Source organism: Polychytrium aggregatum (assembly GCF_025602895.1).
Source record: "Polychytrium aggregatum strain JEL109 chromosome Unknown BJ171scaffold_19, whole genome shotgun sequence".
NCBI classification, from domain to species: Eukaryota; Fungi; Chytridiomycota; class Chytridiomycetes; order Polychytriales; genus Polychytrium; species Polychytrium aggregatum.
Window position 1 is genome coordinate 161,743 of NW_026516221.1, and position 23,579 is coordinate 185,321.

General features: G+C 57.5%; 7 protein-coding genes across 7 annotated transcripts; 4 read left to right on the forward strand and 3 right to left on the reverse strand.

Moving 5' to 3' along the window:
- The first annotated feature begins 1,097 nt into the window (after positions 1–1,097).
- Positions 1,098–4,466, forward strand: BJ171DRAFT_505547 (peptidase family M49-domain-containing protein). Its single transcript, XM_053111038.1, has 8 exons — positions 1,098–1,344; positions 1,478–2,522; positions 2,639–2,644; positions 2,881–3,059; positions 3,187–3,351; positions 3,431–3,583; positions 3,745–3,765; positions 3,942–4,466. The coding sequence occupies exons 1-8, from the start codon at positions 1,242–1,244 to the stop codon at positions 4,346–4,348; spliced, it is 2,079 nt and encodes a 692-aa protein (XP_052966434.1). The 5' UTR covers positions 1,098–1,241; the 3' UTR covers positions 4,349–4,466.
- A 196-nt stretch (positions 4,467–4,662) lies between these two features.
- On the forward strand, positions 4,663–11,118 carry BJ171DRAFT_105506 (uncharacterized protein). The gene is made up of 15 exons (XM_053105401.1): positions 4,663–5,023; positions 5,140–5,602; positions 5,703–6,024; positions 6,102–6,458; positions 6,635–6,738; positions 6,851–7,567; positions 7,756–7,979; positions 8,135–8,301; positions 8,421–8,806; positions 8,904–9,031; positions 9,231–9,425; positions 9,583–10,010; positions 10,203–10,433; positions 10,589–10,719; positions 10,787–11,118. Exons 1-15 carry the CDS (start codon positions 4,794–4,796, stop codon positions 11,015–11,017), a joined length of 4,314 nt encoding a protein of 1,437 aa, XP_052966435.1. The 5' UTR covers positions 4,663–4,793; the 3' UTR covers positions 11,018–11,118.
- A 134-nt stretch (positions 11,119–11,252) lies between these two features.
- On the forward strand, positions 11,253–11,813 carry BJ171DRAFT_505550 (Urb2/Npa2 family-domain-containing protein). The gene has a single exon (XM_053111039.1). It carries the CDS (start codon positions 11,457–11,459, stop codon positions 11,715–11,717), a length of 261 nt encoding a protein of 86 aa, XP_052966436.1. The 5' UTR covers positions 11,253–11,456; the 3' UTR covers positions 11,718–11,813.
- A 354-nt stretch (positions 11,814–12,167) lies between these two features.
- On the forward strand, positions 12,168–13,581 carry BJ171DRAFT_505551 (uncharacterized protein). The gene has a single exon (XM_053111040.1). It carries the CDS (start codon positions 12,282–12,284, stop codon positions 13,398–13,400), a length of 1,119 nt encoding a protein of 372 aa, XP_052966437.1. The 5' UTR covers positions 12,168–12,281; the 3' UTR covers positions 13,401–13,581.
- An 832-nt stretch (positions 13,582–14,413) lies between these two features.
- BJ171DRAFT_424352 (Alpha/Beta hydrolase protein) lies at positions 14,414–17,197 on the reverse strand (the record flags this gene model as incomplete). The annotated part of the gene is made up of 11 exons (XM_053107663.1): positions 14,414–14,482; positions 14,626–14,807; positions 14,903–14,919; positions 15,066–15,125; positions 15,263–15,608; positions 15,710–15,739; positions 15,876–15,880; positions 16,099–16,376; positions 16,476–16,609; positions 16,689–16,758; positions 16,964–17,197. The coding sequence occupies 11 exons, from the start codon at positions 17,195–17,197 to the stop codon at positions 14,414–14,416; spliced, it is 1,425 nt and encodes a 474-aa protein (XP_052966438.1).
- Positions 17,198–17,678: 481 nt separating this feature from the next.
- Positions 17,679–19,398, reverse strand: BJ171DRAFT_105587 (uncharacterized protein). Its single transcript, XM_053105403.1, has 3 exons — positions 19,287–19,398; positions 19,114–19,211; positions 17,679–18,993 (listed from the first exon to the last, which is right to left on the reverse strand). The coding sequence occupies exons 2-3, from the start codon at positions 19,144–19,146 to the stop codon at positions 17,863–17,865; spliced, it is 1,164 nt and encodes a 387-aa protein (XP_052966439.1). The 5' UTR covers positions 19,147–19,211; positions 19,287–19,398; the 3' UTR covers positions 17,679–17,862.
- Positions 19,399–20,060: 662 nt separating this feature from the next.
- On the reverse strand, positions 20,061–22,071 carry BJ171DRAFT_105574 (uncharacterized protein). The gene is made up of 5 exons (XM_053105402.1): positions 21,423–22,071; positions 21,210–21,296; positions 20,684–20,746; positions 20,514–20,609; positions 20,061–20,336 (listed from the first exon to the last, which is right to left on the reverse strand). The coding sequence occupies exons 1-5, from the start codon at positions 21,813–21,815 to the stop codon at positions 20,160–20,162; spliced, it is 816 nt and encodes a 271-aa protein (XP_052966440.1). The 5' UTR covers positions 21,816–22,071; the 3' UTR covers positions 20,061–20,159.
- Between the last annotated feature and the right edge of the window lie 1,508 nt (positions 22,072–23,579).

Genomic DNA, 23,579 nt, shown 5'->3' on the forward strand with positions numbered 1-23,579 from the left:
GATGTTGGCCTCATCTTTTAGCAGACGGATGCAGGCCTCGAGCTGCTGGATCTTGTCGTGGATGTCGCTAGGGAGTGAAAAGCAGTTGCCATGATCGTCTTCCTGTGTGGCTGCCTTGTAGAAGGGAATGGCCCTGCGGACGGCGGCAATCTGCTCGTTCGTGAAGAGCCGGGACATGGCGGGGGAGGGAGGCGAAGACGTAGTTGGCTTGGGGTTGCAGCGATGGAGACTTGCGGTGGAAGATTGAGAGCTGTCGCGATTGCGGATGGACCAAGACGGATGATTCGCTGGCGAGCTGTTGCTGTTGATGGTCTTGACAAGCGAGGTACAGGATGCTGATCAGCCGGGACTAGTGTGGATCCGGATCGATTGACGGACCTGGGTGAGCAGCTTGTGGTTTGCTATCGTGTACAACACGTTGCGTCGAATCGCCCAATCGATCCACAAGACTGGCTGCAGGTCGAGACAGCGGTAACAAAGCGGGCACAGCAGGACCGGCCCAAGCGACGGCGAGAGAACGCAAGATTGGCTGAAGATACAGTTGGTCGGGGACGGGATTGACCAGCGAGGGGGGGGGGAGATTGCGCAGGACAGAGACGGACGGCGATGGCCAGCGGATGGACTTTGGATACGAAAGAGAGCGTGCAGCTCCAGATGGCAGTCGAGAGAGGCAGGGATTGGCTCCAGAAGACTGCCGGCGGCGGTGGTGCTGGTGGGCTGCTGGTGCTGGTGCTGGTGCTGGTGCTGGTGCTGGTGCTGGTGCTGGTGCTGGTGCTGGTGCTGGTGCTGGTGCTGGTGCTGGTGCTGGTGCTGGTGCTGGTGCTGGTGCTGGTGCTGCTGGTGCCGGGGTTGCAGATGCGCTTGTCGGTTGTCAATCGGCATCGAAGAAAACACAAGCCACATCGGCGTGTGTGTGTGTGTGTGCGGGTATGACAAACACGTGACACACCACTTCTGCACCAGATGCAGCGCCACACCACGCGTACTGCGCCACATCACGTGCCTGCTGCGCGCCGCGCCACCGCCCGGCTTGCCCCGCGACCGCTTTCCCACCACTGCTTGCCGGGATGCGCCGTCTCCGAGCCGCCTTCTTTGCTGCTCGGTCTTTGCCATCGTCGACTTTGCATCCGCTCTCGCCTTTGCCGTCGTCGTCGTCGTCGTCATCGTCGTCTGCTCGCCTCCGCTGCCTGTCAAGTCCTCCCCTCCTCCATCGTCGTCCGCTCCATCGCCGCTGCTCCACCATGCCTGTCGCAGAACGGTTCCTCGCCGACACCCAGATCCCCATCTCGGTGCTGGAAGCCAAGGTCGCCTTTGAGCTCCTGACTCCCACCGAGAAGAAGTACGGTAAGCCAGCGTCGTCGTTGCTGCCATGTCGTCTTGCCACGCTTCCTCTCTCCGAGGTCCTGCCAGTCCGATCCTGTCCGCCTCCTCTGCGTGCCTTCTGACAGTCAATGTCCATGTGTCTCCCTCTCCACAGCCCACTTCATTGCCCGTGCTGGCTGGGCTGGCTCCCGCATCGTCTCGGCCCAGGCCACGCATCACTCGACCGACCTAGTGGACCTGCTCCTGGCCCTGTTCACCGCGCCCGAAACCCTCCATACTGCCCGTCCGCACACTGTCGATCTTGCCCAGCTCAAGACCGCCGCTGGTCTTGACGATGCCGCCTGGACACACCTCCTCGAGTACGCCGCCGTTGTCCTCCACAACCGAGGCAACTACAAGTCTTTTGGCGACGTCAAGGTCATTCCTCGCCTCAGCCTCGAGGCCTTCGATCGTGTTGTCGAAGCCTCGTCGTCGGACGCCGCCAAGACCATCTATCCCCGTGTCAAGGACGAAATCTTCTCTGCCGATCCCGAGTCCAAGCTTCTGCTTGGCTTCCCAGCCGAGGGCCATGTCTCGGGTTACTACTTTGGCAATGTCTCCAAGGAAGACAACGACTTTGTGCAGGCCATCCTCGAGCAGAACGATGTCTCGTCGCTCAACACCCGCCTGGCCAAGATCTCCGAAACCGAGTTTGAGGTCCGTGTTGCCTCGGTCGACTCGTACATCGGCAAGACCTTCCAGAAGGACGGCAAGTCCGTCACCCTGGTCTTTGGAGAGTTTGCCCCGCATCTCGCCAAGGTTGTCGAGAACCTCGAAAAGGCCATCCCCCATGCCGCCAACGAGCACCAGCGCCTGATGCTCGAGGCCTATGTGCGCTCCTTCCGCACCGGCTCCATCGAAGACCACAAGGACTCGCAGCGCCACTGGATCAAGGACATCGGCCCTACCGTCGAGAGCAACGTCGGCTTCATCGAGTCTTACCGTGATCCCGCCGGCGTCCGCGCCGAGTGGGAAGCCTGGATCAGCATCGCCAACAAGGAGCAGACCAAGAAGTTCAATGCCCTCGTCGAGGCTGCCAGCGACTTTATTCCGCTCTTGCCCTGGTCGGCCGAGTTTGAGAAGGACACCTTCCGCCGTCCCGATTTTACCAGCCTCGAGGTTGTGACTGACGCCGTCTCGAGCGGTCCCCCCGCCGGCATGTAAGTCAGCGCAACTGCACTTGATTCTTGCATCTGGGGGTTTGCCAGCGTTTGTGCTGACGCCTCTCTGTTCTGCTTGGCCCTCTATACTGTCTCATCCCCGTCGACAACCGCAGCAACATGTAAGTTCCTCACTGCACCACGCTTGCCGAGAAACTGCCCCAATATCATGTAGTCGGCGGCTTCCTTGGATGGAGCGTCTGCGGAAGCCAGTTCCTCCAGGAATCAGGTCGACCTGCAGATCCTTCACCGAGCGGCATTGACTGAGCAGCAGGTCTCTCGGCCAACACCATCCCTCTACTGTGCGCTAATCGTGCGACCCCGCCCTTGGCCGTTTCTCTGTCCACCGGTACACCAGCCCCAACTACGACGACATTCGCATGAACGAGGGTTTCAAGAACGTCTCCTTTGGAAACATTGTGAGCGGCCGCCCCACCAACGACAAACTCACCTTCATCCGTGATGAGGACAAGGAGATCTACGCTCAGTTCTATTCCGAGACTTTCGAGGTTCAAGTTGGACTCCATGAGCTTCTCGGTAAGCATCTCTTGCCGCCCGGCACACCATCTGCAGCGGCGAGGTCCTGGTCCTGTCTAGGCTTTGTTCTGCCTCGGCGGCTGGATAGAGCGTCGAGTCTCATCGGGTTGTCTTTAACCAACTTCAGGGCATGGTTCCGGCAAGCTCCTGTCCGAAGAGACTCCCGGCCAATACAACTTCGACATTGAAAACAAGCCCATCTCGCCTCTGACCGGCGAGCCCATCAAGACCTGGTACAAGCCCGGCGAGACTTGGGGCTCGGTCTTCAAGGCTGCTGCTGCGTCTTACGAAGGTACGTTCCTTGTGATCGATCAGCGCCCTGCTTCATTGTGTCATGGCCAGCTACTAATGCACTGGATATCGCTGTGCAGAATGCCGCGCCGAGGCCGTTGCCATGCACTTGGTCCTGAACCGCCAGGTTCTGGACATCTTTGGCCACAAGGACGAGCAGGAGAGCCAAGACGTCATCTACATCTCGTATCTCAGCATGGCTCGGGCTGGTCTCATCGCGCTTCAGTTTTATGGTGAGCGACTCTGAATGGATGCAGCTCTGCTGGAGGATACTTCCTCTGTCTCGGTCGGAGCCTCTGAGCTTCTGGGTTGGCCTCGGCACACCGCCGATGCCGCCTCGTGATCTAATCCGCCGAACTCTCCGTGCATATCATCCCCGCGCGCTCTCTGGCAGATCCCAACTCCAAGAAGTGGGGTAAGTCGCCCGAACGGTCCCTGTAGTGCGCACTTGCGAAGCAAGCGTCTTGGATCGCGCCTGGCCCTTGACGTATCGCTACCACATCACCAGCGTTTATTGACTGACTGAGTATCCCTTCCCTTCTCGACACTGGCATCGGCAATGCTGCCGCAACGTGCTCGCTGCTCTTCCAGGTCAAGCCCACATGCAGGCCCGCTATGCCCTGCTGCGCGTGTTCCTCGAGTCTGGCCTTGTCCATGTGGAAGTCACCAAGGAAGGCGACCTCGACTATCTGTTGATCCATCTCGACCGCAGCAAGATCGAGTCGGTCGGCCAACCCGCCATCGCCAAGTTCCTTCAGAAGCTGCAGATCTACAAGGCCACTGCCGATGCCGAAAACGGCCTCAAGTTCTACGAAGACTCGACTTCGGTCTCGGATGAATGGGTTGCCAAGCGTGAGATTGTGCTGAAGCACAAGCAGCCCCGCAAGATCAGAATCGAGAGCAACACGTTTGAGCTCGAGAATGGCGACATTCTCTTCAAGGAGTACCCTGCTTCGTTGGAGGGTCTTGTCGAGTCCTACGTCGAGCGTGCGATCTAAGCCCCGCCTCTTTGGTGTTGGCATCATCGATGTTGGTGACTGCGATTGACGATGATGGCAGTCTGTGATACAGCGCGTTGAATACACATCGGAATACATCGTCTCATTCGGACAAAAATACGGCGCTGTCGGATCATATCACACACCCGGCCAACAACGGCCAAGTGGATCAGATCATATCCCTGGGTTCCGCCCGCTTCGTCCCCTGGCCCCGCATCATGACTCTCGGGATCACATGCCCTGCATCGCGAGCGCGGAGTGACAAGATCGTCCTCGCGATCCCCGAAAAAAATTTCTGGATTTGTGTTCCGTCTGCTCGCTCGTCTGCTCGCTCATCTGCCCGCCCCAATCGACGCGCATTCGTCTCGCCAGGTTGCCCATCTCTGCGAGACTCGAGCCAGCTGCACACGAGCGCTCTTTACTAGATTGCGGGATCCGAGTCGCCATGCAGTTGAAGGAGAAGCTACAGGGCGTTGTCACCACCGAGTCGGTTACTCGGCTGTTGAAGAGCGCCAGTAACGACACCAGCTCCCAGGACAAGATCCGATTTGCACAAGAGATCCTGGCATCGCGCTCGATATTCATACCGGCCAAGCAGGAGTGGCTGTGCGAATGGGTCTGCTCTGCAATGATCAAGTCGATCCCAAAGGACCTTGCCAAGGTCGACGGGCGCAGGTGAGCCCTGTCTGTGAGCCGCTGCCTCGGTGCTGCGACATTCTGATTTGCCAACAATGAACTGACGCCCATTGCGTCGTCGTGGTCGTTGTTGCGGCCATCGTCGCCGATACCAGGCTCGACTGGAGCCATCCAGATCCCTACGTCGACGCCGATTACTGGGCATTTCTCCTGTCTCTCATCAAGGAATTTGCCAGGCTGAGAAAGGAGTCGCTCAAGAGCAGCGGCGTCGATCGCACCCGAGCCGCATCGATCAAAGTGCCGATCCTCCCGCTTTTTACGAGTCTCTGTGCAATTGTATCGTCTCCAAAGACTGAGGGTGCCTTCTTGGACACCTGCAACGACTTGGTTCGCTTGGCCATTGAGTGCTATGCGCTCCTGACGACCGAGCTGCCGGATGCCTTCCATTTGACCATCGAGCAGCTCGTCGCCTTCTCGTCAGACATTCTTGCAGCGATTCTCGTCCGGACCCAACCAAAAAGTCTCCACCGTGATCTGTCTGCCACGCTGTGTGTTCTCCTCTGCCGGGTCCTCTCAACTCTGACAGCGTCCTGCAACCAGTCGTCGAACCAAAAGAAGGTGTGCTGTCGATCGTCTTTGGCTTCAGATCCACAATCCGTGGCATCGCTGGGTGCAAGACTCACCAGCGCCTGCCATCTGCCTCTCATTCGTTGTCCAGATCTTTGGTCTTGTCTGCTCAAAGCTCCTTGTGCCTCTGCTTTCGATCCTGCATCAAGCACGCTGGGACCATTGCTTCCAGGAACAGTGCATCGCCCCGATCCAGTCCGAGTTGGAGACCCAGATCGAGGATCTCATTCGCACCGGCCTGTTCCACCCTGAGCACATCGCCGAGTTTTCTCTCACGCTTCAGAATCTCGAAGCTATGGCCAAACTCCCCAAGGAGAGCAAGAAGGATGTTTTGCTGAGCTATCCGCGGCAGTTTTTTGACCAGATCAAGGCCTTGGCAGGTGCCGATGCTGGAGGCGCTAACAGCACCATGGGTAAGTCGCTGCTCGTGCACTCGACCCTCGAGGTGCCATTGCCGTCAGCTTATATCCTTCGTCGTGTGGCCCTGTAGCTCTCCGCTCCCTGCCGATTCTCTTGAAGCTCTTCCTCACGTCCGCGACCCAGAGCAGTCCCGCCATCTCGGCCTCTGCGGTCTTTCGAGTCGAGTTCAGCTTCTTCAGCCATATGATCGAGATTGCAATCGCTTGTGTTGATCGGGTGTGTTCCGAGGCACACAAGTCTCAGAATATTGACTCTCAAGGTGCCAGCGATAGTCTCGCCGCCGCTATGTTTGCCGTGCATGCTCTGCTGGAGCAGCTCGACCGATTCGAGATCTATCGCCCGACAAACGACGACATCTCGCGATTCCAGCTCAAGTATTTCCAGGGCATCCGTCAATCGCTCGGACAGTATGCCAGTCAGGCCCCTGGTATGAGCATCGCAGTCGCCTAGTGTCCCGCTCCTCGGCGAGTGTCCACCGGCTGTGCCTGCACTTGCCCGAGTGATATCTATCATAGCACAGACCTCGCTCCGAATCTCGTTTGCCATCTTACTGACTCGCAACTCTCTTGTGGCTACGGCTGCGATTACGACTCACTGTGACAGCGGATGTACACAGTCTCTTTTTCCTCGCATGGCGCCAGCTTCTCAAAATCGACTTTTCGATCATCTTCCAGAATATGGACAACATCTGGCCGCTCGCGCTCCAGGCAAGTAGTTGGGCTCTAGCAGCCTCCTTTCCTTTCCTTGGATATCGATATGCCCATGCGCACAGCGGGATCTATTTTGACACTTCATCTTGCCCACATACCTTGCATCTAGCCGCACACGGGATGCTTTGAGGACGCCGAGGAGTTTGTCGTCGAGCTCCTCGACACATTCACAAAGTCGCGCCAGCTCGATCAGCTTATCCGGGAGGTTCTTGGCTGGATCCAGCAGCTGCACTTGCACACAGACCAGCGCCGTTTCCAAACCAGCACCTTCTTTTCGCCAAGGGTCCTCGGGGTGCTCTCTGCTTGCATCCGAAGAAACCTACCCGCACAGAACGTCCAGATCATTGGCGTATTTTGCGAGCAGCTCGACGAGTGCTCTGGCTCGATTCGAGATTGTCTGGCTGATCAGGATGAACCTGCACCGAAGAAGGTCAAGAAATCAGACCAACTGGCCACTGGCAGTGTCGAGGGCACCAAGAACATAGGATGCGTCGAGCCGCTCTCGCTGCTGCTGGCGCTTGTTATCAAAAACACCGCCATCTCTGCGGGACAGCAAGCGGCATTTTCCAGATTGTCGGGCACCCTGTATGAGCAATTCATCACGCCTGTACTCCAGAGCATGCCTGCTCTGGAGTCTGCCTCGACTAAGCGCGCCCGAGACGATCCGACTCTGGAGTTTCTGTATTCTGCGCTTGCCCTGCATCTCAACCTGATGGAGGCCTCAGACCAGTACTGGAGGGAGCACGTTCGCACCAACGACATTTTGACCCTGGTCAAGGGCCTCGCTGTCTTCATCGGCCGGGAGCCGCGCGTCGCTGTTCTCGTGGTAAGGATATCCGCTGTGCGCTCTGGGCATTTGCGCACTCGGTGGATGGCTCATGCCGACTGTGGCTGCACCTCGGTTCATTCGACAGTCCAGTACTGTACCCGCCTGAGTCGCACGTTCGCCAGCAACAGGATTTGTTCGGCAATGCAACGATTGACGATGTTCTGTTTCTGCACCACCTCCGCCAGTGTAAGATTGGGCTCCATCATGTCGACCGAATCGCCAGCACCAACACCGATCTGCGTGACGACCAAGATTGCATCGACATTGTTTCAAGAATCATGAACAGTGCGACGCAGCTCATCGGCTCGGCTAGGCACGCCACATGGGACCGCCAGTGGAGCCAAGTCTCCGGCAGCAACATCGGTGTGGCTCTGTGGGTCACCTTGCTGGATCATCTCGCCGCTATCTGGTAAGCAAGGATCGGTATCATGCGCGTAGCTTTACTAGTGCTCGGGCGGGAGCAACCCACAAAGAGTCGCTGTCCCGCACCAGAAACAATCCCCAAGAGCGGTGCAATGCTAATCCGCAGTATCGATGAACATGGTCTGGCCATGCACCCTCCAGCCGCGTGGCTTCACAAGCTCAAGTTGAGTTCATCGTGAAAAACGTGCTTCTCTCGCTGTCGATGACCAATGTTGCCGCCCACTCTGGCGGCTCTGCCCTCTCCATGGCTTCCGTAACAGCTCAGCTGCTGTCCAGCGCGTCCTTTTTTGAACTGCGTCCGATTCGGGGTAAGTGTCGATGCTCCACATATACTACGCTATGCCATGCCATGCTATGTTATGCCATGCCATGCCATGCTATGCTATACCGGCTTGTTGTCACACCTGTAACCATCGATATCGTCCAGACTTCTTCCTGCTTGGTTTCTGGGAGCAAGTCTCTGTCCTCAATACGGCTGTCCTCCCTCCCGTCCTACTGGACTTTGTTCGGTCGCCCAGTCACTCCCAAGATCCGTCTCGACTGCAAGAAGCCATCGTTGATCCAGCCTCGTGGCCCGCCCACAGCTCTGCTCCAGTCGACATTCTGTGGAATCAAATCTCCTTGCTCAGCTTGTTTCCGTCTTTGTATTTCACGGCGCCAGAGCGAGAGGCGCTGTCGTGGCTTTGCCTCGCCCTAGCTAGCTTCATGAAAAGTCGGATTACGTCCAACACTGAATCGCAGGCGCTAAGACTGATCGCTGTCAGCCTCAAGCTTCTTGTTCGCTACGGAAAGAAAGACGACCGATTTATCACCGTGAGTTTCAGCATGTGTTCGCGCCAAACACAGCACATGATAGTCTTGCGCAGGGTACGGCTCTCTCACATCGATCTCGTCTGCACCGCTCGCTCAGCTACAATCGCCACGACTACTGCAATCCATCATCGAGCTGGCAAGCAGCCTTCCCGAAGGGCCCGAGTACAACCCGATCTGCGATCAAATCCGAGGCGCTGTCTTGGCGACGGTTGATCAAACGTCCAAGTAAGTTCTGCCGGCCGATCCAACCGGCTCCCCCGGGAATTTTCTTGTTCGATTGGTCATGCTCTCGAATCTGGCGAGGAACGGCGTCTCGGCATCTCCGCCATACCGCTATACATTACTCGTGCAGGAGCAGGCCGTGTGGCTGCCCTCGCCGCACATAACCGAGTCGTCTAATGCCATGAATGGTTTGCCTGTCCAGGAAACTGCCTCCAAAGATTGGATCCAAGTCCGTTGGCAGGGCCGCGACTACGACTCCAGCCGATTACGTTCTCGAGATGATCCGCTACTTTACCTCAAGTCAAGCGCGGCTGCCGCAAGCCCATGGCTTGTGGGAATGCAGTGTGGTTGGCTTCATGACTCCGTTGACCCAATGGGTCTGGAACAGGCACAAACGGTAAGTCATTGATGTTTTCTTCTGGCTCAGTGACCATCACTGTCGCCACCAGAAGAGCTGGCCGGTCTGGAGCAGCACTTAGCATCAGCCAGTGCTAACCTGTGGACCGACCTAATCCATCGACTGATCCTTATCCATCGTTGCTCTCTAACACCAGTGACACCTCGCATGCGGGCGATCAGCCTGCGGCGACTATCGAGAGTGAGCCTGTGGTTGCTCACGTTATCGAAAGCATCAATGGGTTTATCGCGCTGATTGAGGACACAGCAAAGCGCCATCTTGAGCAATACGCGAATTCCACCTCTGTCTCTCGCTCGGTCCTGGACTCTGCCATGGGCCATTTGCGCCTGCTTTCCATGGCCATCCGCCACTACCAACGCCTTGCATTGAACACCAACGATCCACACCATCAAAAGATCGAGCAGCTCTACGTTTACCTCGTCACGCTCGCTGCCAAGGTGCTCGCTGACCTGCAGCCCACCAACGCGGGCAACTCGGATGAAGGACAGCTCGACTTCAGCGCCGGGATTCTTGCCGAGCTCTTCCACGGCATCCAAGTCATGAGCCTGGGCGAGTCTGGCATCGGTGGGCTTCTCGATGCTCAGTTGCGGATCATGCATCAAACAGCGCATCGCAGTGGTATGAAGCTGCAGCGTGCATGTTTCGCTTGTGACATTCTAATTTGGCGGTGAACCCACTCCCTTCTTCTCGGCGACACGAGCCACACCGCCGCCACCGCCATAATCGCTGACCTGTTACGACTCGCTTGGCAAACAGACCGATCTGACAAAGGCGCCGACTGCGCCATTGACGGCCTCGTAGCTCTGGTACAGAATGTGAACTCGGAGCAGTACCAGGTCCTGATATCGTGGGCCATTCAGAAGCTGGAGCTGGTTTCGGCCGCCAGAGGGCTCGCCGATCCATCCACCTCGCGCTCGGAGACAACCGTGCACATCCCGAGCCTCGGGCGAATCGTGGAGGCAATGGTATCGGAGATCAACCCAAACGGTAGGCGTGAGATCGAACCCGATCGATATGGCGCCACTTAGTGCGCGCAAGAAGCGTCTTTCTGCGGAGCCGCATGCGCTGGATGCTCGTGGTATCAGAGCAGACAACTCAGTCCTATGCAATGAATCATCTACTTTTATGGTGCCTCGATCCAGTCTCGCGCAGATTCCTTCGGCAAGAACTCGGCCGCATTGTGGTCCAGCTGTCACGAATACTCATGAGTGCCGACGACGTGGCGTCCTTGATTGCGGTTCTGCACCTGCTCAACACTCTTGTTTGCGATAGGGTAGGTGATGGGCTGCATTCTCGAACCGGGTGCTCAGGCCGTCTCTGATGTCGATCCAATCGCGCAGGGCCTCAACATGCGGAACCACGACGTCGCGACCGTCCTTGGCGCGGCATCGACCGTCACTTCGGAGGTCGCCCTTGCGCATGTCTCCAAGATCACTCCGGAAGTCGCAGAGAAGCTGTTTGATGGGATCTATCGGCTTCTTCTGTCACTGCTGCGACAACGGCGCGACTCGGTCGTCGAGCTCATTCCGCCGTTTTTCAGCATCCTGAAACATATCCTTTTTTGTTACTGAGTGACGGTCAGGCGAGGCGCACATGTGCCGACTGATCCGCGGGCTGGCTGGCTGGGAGTGGAAGCAGCGTTTCAAGGACTGCTTGGCATCGGAACGGTATTAACCAACGTCTGGATATGAGCTGCCCGACATCTGTACTCCGCAGCGACTTACGATTGTCCTTGACTCCTTACGGCTCTCCCGATCCCAATCTCTACAGCTCATGCACGCCTTCCGTCTACCAGTGACGGCGGTCTCGTCGCGCAAGGCAACAACCGCCGATGCAACCCGACCGTTCCAGGCGCTGCCGTGTCCTCTCATCTGCCGGCACGCTCCGCTCTCGGATCTCTCGGCAATCAACTACTCGCGTCTGCTGACATCGCTGACCGAAAAGGCTGGTCCGAGCCAACGCCCCGGTCGTGGCCAAAGCGCTATTTCGGATGTAGGAACGTTGTCGGCCATGAGTGTCAAGCCATTCAGCAAGCATGTTGCATTCTTGCTCGCCGAGTTCATTTCGATCCAGACCTCGAGCCGACCCATCCATCCGCGCCGGAAGCACGACATTGTGCAAGGCATCTATGCGCTGCTGGATCTTTGCGGCGAGCACGGCCGTGAGATGATGCTGGCAGCGGCAGACTCGCTTGGCTCGGGCGGTCGGGATCTGTTCAAGTCGCTCGTCAGTGAGTGGGAGAAGAGCCATCGCTTCAAGGGCAAGGTGTAGTCATGCAGCCAGCGATTGCACACCACCGTCGAGGCCGAACGATTGCGCATCGCCGTCGCTGAGAGTCCGGACTAATATACAGCACGTTGACGACGAGTCGGATGGGAGCATGTATTGGAAATCGATGGTCGCGAACTCGACCGGGGGCAAATGCTGTGCGCCCTCCTGACCTCGTTCCTGCACAGCCATCATCCGCGTGACCTGGACGCGCGCTGCGGCATGGGCACCTGTGTGCCGGGGGTGGCCCCGTTTGCACCAAGCGACTGTCCCGGCTGTTCCGGCTGTCCCGGCTGCCCATTCTTGTCTGCGGCTGGGCGGGTGTCCATGCCATGCAGCCCCAACAGGGATACTCCGCTCTGTCGCACCTGGATGCGACATGAGGAGGAAAGTCGCAGACACAAAGGGTGTCGGCACGCCGATTGCTTTCTTTTTTCGCCTTGATCTGGCCCCCACCGCTTTGCTGTCTCAGGCCCTGGTGGCGATCGGCGATGCCGGCGGGACGCTCATATCCCCGTCGGCAAGGGTGGGCTGGCGTGGACGGGACAGGCATGCGCTGCTGCACGGATGCAGGGCCGGCAGACAGAGGCCGGCAGCCGGATATCAACTGCCACCGTCCTCGACCTGATCGGCGCTGGTCTCTGCCTCGCGAACATGCATCTCGGAGCGGCAATCCAAAACACCCTCGGATTCCTGCTAGATGCATCCGCTCCGGCGGCCAGTCCGACGACGGACCTGGGCGCCAGCACAGCGACCACGGGCTCAAGCGTCAACTCGGCCAACACCGACCCCATCTCGTCCGGGACCAGTTCCACTCCCACCACAACCATCTCGTCTCTCGGCGCGACCTCATCTCCCACAAGCCTCGTTACGGATCCACAGCAGCAGCAGTTTTGGACACTGGTTGTCGTTTGCATCGTCGTCGGCGTCATCCTGCTGCTGGTTCTTGCTCTTGGGCTTGTTGCCTATCGTTACTACTCTGGCCCTCGACGCCGCCAGCCCTTGGACATGCGTCGGCCATCGACAACCCCGCTGGCCCAGGACAAGTCTTTCTATCCTGCCGAACTCTCTGAGCCTTCTGAGCCCGAGCCCCTGGCCATCGTCGTCGACACTGCCCATCTCTCGCTGCGGCACTTTCCCACCCCCTCGGCCATTGCTATGCAGGACAACCCGGCTTTTACTCCAGCATTCGGCAGCCAGCAGATCGCTGTCGATCTCCGGACTATTCCAGATGAACCAGCGACACGACCGGCCGTCTCAGCCGTTATTCCCAGAGTCGACTCCCTTGGGTTGCCTGCAGACCCCAGTCAGGCCTCGCTTCCTCGGCAGGACGACATGTACGAGCCAATCGCCCAACCCGCTCCCGCCATCACCGCAACTGCCCCGATAGCCCTGTCGACCCCAACTGCCCCAATGATTTACCAACCCATTCAAGTACTGAGAGCGCCGTCGGTGAGGAGCATGGCTGCGTCCCCTCGCCCGGGCTCGACATCAACGCCGCTGGTTCGGCCGCACGACTCTCCAGCAATCGGCCGCGGCGCCATTCGCACAATGGCCCCACTCGCTGGCTCTGACGACTCGGCCCGGATGGAGCGTCGGGGCTCCTATGCCCCGCGACACCCTCGAATAACAACCCTTGCGTTCAATACACCGGCGCAGGGCTACCTTGTCAAGCCTGACATATAATGCCCAGGAACACACTAATGCCCAGCCACACATTATAATTCAGTCTGCCAAAGCTATGTCGGGTGTCCTTCCTCTTACAGTCTATCCAGAAAGAAACGGGACAGTCACTTCCTGGCTTCAGATGTCTGAACCCCGCTGACTGACTGTAGGCCCCAGAGGGCAAGCCATGCGATTTTTTCCCGTCCTGGTTGGCAATCGAGTGGTTTTGGTTGGTTTCGGGAGCACAGTCTTGAATACACCCGGTCGATCTCCCGTGGCGATGATCGACTGGCATACCGAGATCATGTTCCTTGAGGCATTGATGTCTCGATCCCACAGCGTATGGCAGCTTGCACAGCTCCGGACAAAGTGTGGTTTCTCGATATCAAGATACTCGGGTGACTCAAGTCGCTTGAATTCCCGACAATGTGAGCACACCTGGGATGTGTTGAACTCGTTCACCGAGCACACATGGATCTTGGAGACGGATCGGTCTGGTGGTCGTCTCTGGTGGTGGATGAACTGCTCAAAGTATTTGGCGAACCTGAGTCTCCTGGGACTGGATGCATATCCCTTCCCTTGCTTCCACGTGGCATTCCCAAAGGCAATCACCATTTCGGTCTCCCTTGGACATACTTGCTTGGCCATGAATGCGATGAGTGGGTAGGTGTATTCAGGTCTCGAAGAAGCGACAGTCCAAGCTCAAATCGGAATGTCCCATTTCATTTTGGAATCGCTGTAATATCATTTTCTGTGCTGCCACACAGCCCTGTGCACTGTTTTTCTTCCTTCCTCGCTGCAAGTGAGCAGATGAATCGATCGACCTGCCGCATCGAGACATCAATGCCAGTCGATCATCGCCACAGGAGATCGACCGAGTGTATTCAAGACCATGCTCCTGAAACCGACGAAAACAAAGCGATTGCTGGCCCTGACTAGACTGGAGTGAAGTTCCGTGGCCCGCAAGCCCACGGCAGCCCACGCAAAGCTGGGAACTGTGGGATAGACCGTGCTGGTGGCGCTCAGAGGCGCAATCACTCATAAGGTCGGTCCATAAACAGATTAAAGATCTCGAGACTGTGTCTGGGCTGGTCGTAGGGAACCTGTGGGCGAGCAGTGTCAGGGAATTGCGGAAGGCGGCTCAGCGCTTGGCTCGGCACCATTCCGGCCGAGTATCACAAAACCAAACTCTCTTTGCCAGGGTGGCGGAATCGCCACACTCGAGCCGACTGGCGGCGTCGCTTACCATGTGTCCGGCCTCAAAGATCTTCACAAAGGCCAGATTTTCATAAACCCTCAGAGTTCCAGCCCTCGATCCAGTGGTGTAGCTGATCCAGGGCAGATTGCCGGCGCTCAGGAATCCATCCTGTCCCCTCCACTCCATTTTCTCGAGCCAGTGCTCGTTGCCGATCCAGTTGCAGATCCAGTCTGTGATAACAGATCACGTTGGACATCAGCGATCGCCAGCGGTGAGCACCGGTAGTGGATGCGCCGGTCCAGTCTCTGCGTGATTCCATGCTTACCGGCATCACCGGCATATCTATACCATAAAATTAGGATAGAGGAGCCGAGTGAGACACATATCTCCAAGCACAGCAGGTGGAGTGACAATAGCAGCAGTAACAGTGGCAGCGACAGGGAAAAAAGTGAGAACACTGCTCCCAGACACCAGAGGCAGGTACTTACACCAGGACTTTGATGTTCTGGGCAAGCAACTCCGAGACATGGTCGGCCGAGGTCCAGTATCTGTGAGAACGTAGATGAGTCGAAGGATGCGCCGTACTGCGCTGGATTGCATCGGACAATCCAGAACGGACAAACTCTGCTCGTATCGGAAGCACCACAGAACCGAGCCTGCCGGCAAGTCGATTGCCTCGTCTTACCCTTCGCCAGAACCCAGGAAGGCGCCTCCGACGGAGTTGCTGCAGCCCTCAAACTTGCGAGGCACTCCGTCGACGCCCAGGCGGACCTGGATCTCGGGCTGGTTCAAATAGGTCTCGATATCGGTCTCGATCGGGTAGCACGCATCTGGATCGCACTTCATTCGGACGTCATAGACATTTCGGCCCGTCTTACTGTAGGCATTGTTGTAGAGCGACTCACAATAGGCACCTGCTGGAATGCATGTAAGGCGGCTTCGGTACTTGTCGCAGCTGTCCAGGAGACTCTTGCAGGTGCGGTACTTTTGATCGAGCTCCATGATATCAGTGTCGGGAAGAATGGGTCCGTCTAGCAGAGAGAAGACCAAAGAGAAGACCAATAGCAGGCAAACGTGACAATCAGAATCAAGTACCGGCACTTTGTCGAATATGGCTTCCAACTGCACTTACACTTGTCATCTGCAGCCATGGCCGAATATGCTGTTGGCCATCAAGAGGGAGGTGGGTGAGAATCCTGCAGTGTTGCAACGGGCGGACACGATGGGTAGACAGTGCCGAAACGGAAGCGAAACAGTAGTGAATCGAAAGTGAATCGACAGAGATACAGCGGACTCACATTTGCTGGGAACAGCGGGATGCACAGCGCAGTGTCGACGGCGATGGAGGAGATGGGATCGCAGCGAGGCAAGGCACCATGTTGGATCCAGCACCATTTTGAGTTCAGTACCGATAGACCGCCAGCCACACCCCGTCCGTCGAGAGCGAGCAAGACGAATGAGTGATTCGGTGTGTTGACTTGGTATCATCGCCGCAGCTATTGATGCATGGCCTCCACTTACAACTGAGCGATCGGATCGACCCAGGGGTTGCCAAGTCCAATTCCCTTGAGGTTCACATCGATGATGGGTCCGTTTCGGTTGTGCTCTAGGATGGCGGTGGCCAGGGGAGGAATGTAGTGACCGGCATACGATTCGCCAAAGAGGTACAGATCAAGCGGGTGATACTCCTTGAAGGCAGTCAGGAAGATTTGGAAAAAGGCCAGGGTGTCGGCGGCGGCCAGAACCGACGTCGACGGAGTCTTGGAGTTGGACGAGTACGAGAACCCGACGTTGACGGGCTACAGGACCGCAAGTGTGAAAGTGCGATGAGCGGGTCCGTAATGGCAGGCTTGGACTCGACCGATGCCGTCCTGGCAATCCATCTTATGCTTACTGACCTGGTCCAGGAAGATCACACTGGCATTTGAGTTCCATGCATGGGGATTGAACTCGATGTCCTTGCCTCCGGGCAGCACTCTGCAGGGACCATTCTCCATCAACAGTCCCGTGAACGAGCTGCATCCAGGGCCACCTGTTCCAGGCGCAGAGTAAGTGAGATGCGAGCTGTGCTTGAGAGTCAGGAGCGTTGTATTTGGTCGGTGGTGGCTTACCGTTGAGCCAGAGGGCAAGCGGGTCTTCGCTGGGGTTGGAGCGGCTCTCGAAGAACCAAAAGTAGAAATGCTTTTCGCCGAGGGCAACGACGTAATCCACCGGTCAGCAAAGCTTCGCCTCGATCGATGTACTTGCCGACCATCATCCAGCCGCACTCGATATCACCATCCGGGCATCGAGCGATATCCACCGCCTCTCAGCTCGCGACGTGCAGCTGATCAATGAGGGGGGGGGATCTCTGCTGGTCGTCCTCAGGCCAGGCACGACACTATACCTTCCCTTCGTCGAGGACATCCAGGTAGCCTGTGAGCTGCCTGACGCTGGTGTCGCAAAGCGCCGAGTCATTTCGAACACGGACGGCATACTTTGGGAACTTTTGGAGGGTGAAGACGGTCCAGCCACCCTGGCTCGTTTGCACCAGGCTGTCGCCAAGAGCAGCAGCCGAGGCCAGGAGCAGTAACTGGGAGAACAACAAAAGCGCCTTGATCCACACTGGCAGGCGGTTCATGGTGCGAGGAGGAGACAAAGTCGTTTCGGCAAGGCTGCCCAAGCGAGACGCAGATGGCGAGCAGAAGGCGGGCGGGCAAGTGAGCGAGCGAGATTGCTGCCTGGGCGGGCTTGCGACTGCCACGAATGGCGAACATGCCCATGCCGATCGGGGCGTGGGCAAGGCGCATCCGCTGGATGTATCCGCTGTGTTGCCGGGTGGCTGTCGGGTGGTGCGGATTGCTGCTTGTGCAGACGAAGTGGTGGAGGAGGCCAGGATCTCTGAAAACGCCCTTGATCTCGGAATGCAGTGCACCATGTTCCATCGCCAGGGTGTCCCAGAGCAACTCCTTGCAATGCTCAGTGCTCTGTTACAGCGCAGATAGCATAGGGGTCGCGGATTGAGTGATGTTGATCGATCTGGCCGAATTATGTCGATCGCTGCTCGCACTGCCGTGATGGACTGGCTCCATGGCGGACTGACTCCATGGGACGGACATCCACAGAAACGATTTGGCACACTTGCCCATCGTCGGTCGAGCGCACGATATGATCCAATTATGGCGTGTTTTGTCTGAGAGAAACAGTGCCTTATTGTCTTTCAACGCACTCTACTGGCGGCGATCCAACAGGAGACCAACACATCGCTTTTGCAGCTGAAGCCAGCGACAGGTAGTCCGCAGTGCGCTACTTGAGAATCCAGTCGTTGAAGCGCCTTGCCAGCTTGTTTATCAGCTCCATTTGCTCTGTCCAGGTTGTCGAGCTGTTGGACTTGCGCGAGGCCATCTTGGACGACGGACAGCCATCGGTATGCATGTCGTCGACCTTGTGCTCGCTGCTCTGTTTCGGCTTGTACTCGATCGTTTCTTCGCTCTGGGTTGCTGGTGGGTACTTGGTGCCGCCTGCGATCGTTGCAGAGGACTCGAGCAGACTCATGGCGCCGAGATCGGCCTCCATATCAACGTCAGGATTCCCTTCGGTGCTAGAATGTGTCCTGTCGCCAGCTGCATCGGCAAGTGGATCGCCGTGGATCGCTTCGGCGAGAGCTTGGCCGAAGACCTTGATTGTGTCGGCCTGGGAATAGAGCCGGTAAGTATACTCAAAGTCCCGGAAGAGCCTCAGCTCGAGCCAATCCTTTTGCGACCTTGATGCACAGGCTCCGGGTTGGAGTTGTGCTCTGGCAAAGACAAGCCCCGGACTTCTGGTGCTTCGGATGCTCAGCCGAGTTCCAAAGGCGTTTGGACAGCCGAGATGGACCGTCACAGGTCCCAGCGACTTCCACTGGGCATCGGCCTGGATCCACAGCTCGTCAAAGGGCTGCATGACGGCATCCGTGTCGTCATTCATGTCCGTGCCGCCGTCGTCGTTCACCAAGTCTTCATCAAGCATGTAGTTGCTGAGCACCTTGAAGCGTTGCTGGATGCTCTGAGCACTCTGGTGCTCAAGCGCATGAGTCAGATCCGAGGCCTGGGCGGCATCGCTGAGTTCAAAGAGAAAGACATGTGCTCCAGTCTCGCCCATGTCCAGGAAGCAAACCTTTTCGCTTGTGCTGTTGGATGTCCATCGACAGGATGGCGTGATTCGAATGTCGATGTACTTCCGAAACGTCCACGGGCACGCCAGCGCAATCCACGATCGAGGGGTGCCGACGCTGTCTTCGGTAACGTTCACGGACAGTTTCCGGCATGCCAACTCTTTCCACTCATGGTCTTTGAAGACATGGACTCGTCGACAAACGAACGTGACCAGAGCCGGGTCGGTGGCATCTGAGCCCATCACAGGAACACATGGGACAGCCTTGCTCGCCACTGGAGTAATCTGAGTTATGAATTGAGATGCCGAGGCGGTGGGTGAGATTGGACCAGGGACCAGTTTGGCTGGTTGCAGTGATGTAAATTCTGCGTACCCGCCCAGAGCGATAGCAGGACGATCACGAACCTCGCTGGTAACCTCCCAGCTCCACTTGGCCATCTGGGTCGTTTGTACATCCACACGGACTGGCGTTGATTCCGGGGCAGTTGGCGTCTGTTCTGCGGCTGTATACATTGCCATGAATAGCTGTCCAACCAACGACACGGCCACTGCTGTCAACGCTCTTTGCAAATACAGACCTTGCTGCTGGCGCTTTGCCTTGAGCGAGGCAATTGTCGAGTTCAGCTTGGCCGCTGTGTAGCTCGAGTGGCCTTCAAGGATCAAAACTTCGCTCCCTACCCGGAGCTCGATGACACGATTGAATCCTTCGGAAATCGCACACACAGTCAGCGGGGGTTCTTATGTGAAAACGATCTCGGCCACAATGCCAAGTTGTAGGCAGATCGATGGGTTGCAACATCAGACAGTCACCTTGGACGGGCTGGTATATCACGTCGACTTGAGCAATGTTTGAAGGCGCCAGCAAGAGTCGATACTCCTGGATATCAAAGGGGATCAAACAGCCGAGTCAAAGGCAGCCGTCGAGTCAAGGACGGCCATCGAGTCGAGGACTGCTCGATAGCTTTGAAGGTATGTCAAGCTGGCTCCAGGACTCGGCGGTACTCTACCTCTGTGTATTCAGCGTCGCCCTGATTGAAGAACACGAGAACGCATTCTTGAAGAAGCGTCACAAAGACAGCTACTCGCTTGGCTTTCTTGTCGAGCTTCAGGGTGTCGGGATCATCGTTGTGGAGCTGGCTGGTCTTCTCGGCGATCAGGCTGGACTGGAATGGACTCCATCTCTGGATCTTTCGGCGTCCCGTCACCGCCCGACGTGCTGCGGACTTTGCCGTTGACTCTGAGCCGTCCTTGGGGTCAAATAAAAGCAGATTGAAAGATACCCGCTCGAAGATAATGGCTTGTGGATAGACGTGGTTTCCAAATATCACAGGTCGAAGAATATCGATCTGAAGCACAGCGCAGCGCATTGGTAGGGAAGGAACAGAGCACGCGGAGTGAGGAGATGATTCTGTGAAGCACGGGTCGATCATCGCCGACTCGATGATGGGAGGTCAGGGACATACACGGTCACTCTCGAGAGATGCCTCAATGGCACAGAGCCTGGTCCAGTCATCTGAAATCCAGAACGGAGTCGTGCACTTGTAGTATGGAAAGAACTCGGTGATGATGAGGTTGATAGGCGGAATGAAGCCTTCAAAGTCGCTGCCGGGGCACATGCGGCTCAGGCGCTAGAGATGCAACCAGAGGAGAAAAGTGAGATGCAAAGATACGCAGCGCAGATGAGCCGTGATCGTATTGCGAGGCTACAGCGAGACATCCATCAGATTGGAGCAGCAGTCCTGCACCTTCATGTAATATCTATAGAAGAAGAGTCTTTGATACGGGCGCCAGAACGACTCGGCGACCTCGGACCAGTACGGGTGCTCATGCAGAGGGGACTCTTGGCTCTCGATGTGGCTGGCCAAGACAGTTCGGAAGGTCTTCAGCAGCGGAATGATGCTCTGGAGGCAAATGTGGAGTCTGTCAGTGGATCGAACAAAGGATTGTCTCTGCCAAGCGATATCAGCCGACTTACTCGAGCCATGTTGAGACGGCAATAGGATAGAAAGTTTTGGCTGAGTCCATCCCATTCATAATACTGGCTCGATGAGAGTATATGTGGGGGGGATGTGAGCATCCGCCCAAACAATCGTGTCGGGTCAGGAAAGCAAACGAGGCAAACGAGGCAAACGAGGCAAACGAGGCAAACGAGGCAAACGAGGCAAACGAGGCAAACGAGGCAAACGAGGCAAACGAGGCAAACGAGGCAAACGAGGCAAACGAGGCAAACGAGGCAAACGAGGCAAACGAGGCAAACGAGGCAAACGAGGCAAACGAGGCAAACGAGGCGATCGAGGCAAACGAGGCAAACGAGGCAAACGAGGCAAACGAGGCGATCGAGGCAAACGAGGCGATCAAGGCAACCGAGGCGATCAAGGCAAGCGTGCGAAGAGTCGGAGAGGAAGCCGCTGTAAAGCCGGGCAGCCCCCGCCGGTTCTCCATCCCGGAGATAGCTCGCGGAATTGGCGCAACTGGAAGCAACAGAGAATTTCGCAGCGCACCTCGATAAAGTTCCGAGCAGTATTCGCAAAGGCAGCCAAGGCAGCTTCGGCCGGAGCCCAGTCCCCGACTTTCAGAAACCCCAGACGCTGCACAAACGGTGGAGTGCGGTAGGCAGAAGAAGGAAGAGTGAGCAGGAGTAAGTGGACGACGATTGCCGCTCCTATTTCATGGACCGCACTGTTGGATTCATGATCCCGCACGCGTTGGCGAACCTGGAGGGCAAGTTCGAGGTCACTCAGAAATACACGCTCGCTCTGAACCCATTCGCGCAACAGAGCATGGTGCTCCTCTTGACACGGTGCTGAACCGACTGAGGGCACGTCGGGGCGTGGAGATTCGGGAGGTTTAGCAAAGCCTAAACTGAATAGATTCTTTGAGGGTGCTCCCGAAGCCGAGTCCAGATCCAGCAGAACGCGGCGTTGATTGTGGGAGAGGTTAGTCGAGATCACGGATGTCGACAGTGCTCGGAGAGCGCATCGGGGGCCATATCTAACACGCCAGTCGATCTTTCGGTGGGAATTGCGTGCGCGGGGAAACGGAATGCAGCATACCTTGATTGCAACTGTCGGACTGATGTTGCGCTTGAAACCATGGGAGGTGTTCATATTTAATCACGATGATGCGAGAAGGAAAATACCAGCCATGTACCCAGTGACGAACAGAGGGCGTTTGGTGTGCAAGGAGGGAGGAATCAAGTGCCGTCAGCGCCATCCAGCGTGATCCCGTGGATGTGAGAGAGGGGAGTTTGCTTGAGCAGGGGAGGGCAGCCCGCGGGATACCACTTCGATGACACTTTGCAGCCGACATTCTGCACACAGCCACACATCACATCAATGCCGCTTGTGGGGACCGATATTCATGACCACGCCGCGCCGCATCGCACGGATCGTGGCGGCTGTGCGCAGCAGGCGAGCGGCGTGTCTGGAGACACGTGACTGCGGCCGCCGGCGGACAGGGACCTGCGGCGGCGACGCTCGCACACCCGCGCAGGCCTGTCCGGGAAAGGAAAGGGCACTGTGCGCAGACGCGGCGTGCTGCGGGTGCACGGCTGTGTCGCAGACAGACAGTCTCTGTGCGGCGCCTGCTTGTCTGGGCAGCCGGTGCCGAGGAGTCGCTTGAGAGCAATGTGTCACCTGTGTCACCACGCCTCCCGCCCAAGCCGCAGCGGCACACGGACTACACACAGACTGCACGCCGGCCGCACACACACACACGCATCCACTCGCCCGTCTGAAAAGGAAAGCCGCTGCTCCTCCGAATGCTCCTGCTGCTCCTGCTGCTCCGTCGACACCTTCGTCTCCTCCGTGGTCCTCCGTGGTCCTGCTGTCGGCTCGCCGCTGCCCATATCTCTCGCCTCGGCTTCCGGGCTCTGCACTCTGACTGGAGCCTCGTCCTCGGCGATCCATCCATGACCCATCCCACGCCCTCCGTCGGGGACAAACTCCCCAGGTACGCCTATTTCGGTTGCTCGGTGCTGTGTTTTGCCATGTCTCCCTGGATCCTCTTCGCTTCTGTCCTTTGGCGTCTTCGTCCTTGCTCTGCCTCCATTTCCGCATCCGTTGCTCCTTTCCCCCTCCTGTCCTTCACTCCCATCCCGCTGGCGGCAAGATCGGCGGCAAGATCGGCGACACTTGCAGGGGCAGTCGGCTTCAGAGCACTACTTGGAGTGGCTAAGCCGTGCCGCGACCGAGGCCGGATCCGGCATCATCGGCCATGGCCGCTCCTGGCCCCAACTCTTTTCGACGGAATCGCCCGATTCGCGCTGGAGATGCAGCCCGGGCCTAGAGGCATACATCGGTGATGGCTCTCGCTGGATCCCTCGACCTCCCTCCCCCAATCCGCTCCGCTGATTGGGTCTGCTCGAAGGAAGACTGGCCTGGAAGGGTGGCGGCGCGACCCAGGAACGTCAGGCGGCTTTCGCAGAAGAGTTACGCAGCATCGATCTCTGGAAGGCTGGACAGAAGGCCCTCTTCCGTCTGCCTTCTGCGCTCTGTCGCCTCTGCCCTGCAATTCAATCGACGGGCACTTGTATTCGGGCGGTAATCGCCGTTGCCGTCGTCGATCGTGCACAGGTGGCCGCGACTGCCGCGAGTTCCTATGGAAGCCGTTCTCGAAACTCTGCCGGATCTGCCCCCCGCTGCCGCCAGCTCGCCACTGCCCTGCCTTTCTATTCTCTCCTCCCGAATTTCTACTGTGCCTTCTGATCCCCACCGGATCGGCTGCCCTCATTCCAGACGAGGCCATGCGTGCAAGGGGTGGTGTCCGGGAGGGGGTCCCTGCTGCCTCGTCTGCCGGTCGCCAGAACGACCGCTTCCCGCCCACTTCTGCTCCCCCCCTGCTTTCGCCTGCGTCGAGTCCTGCATTGTTTT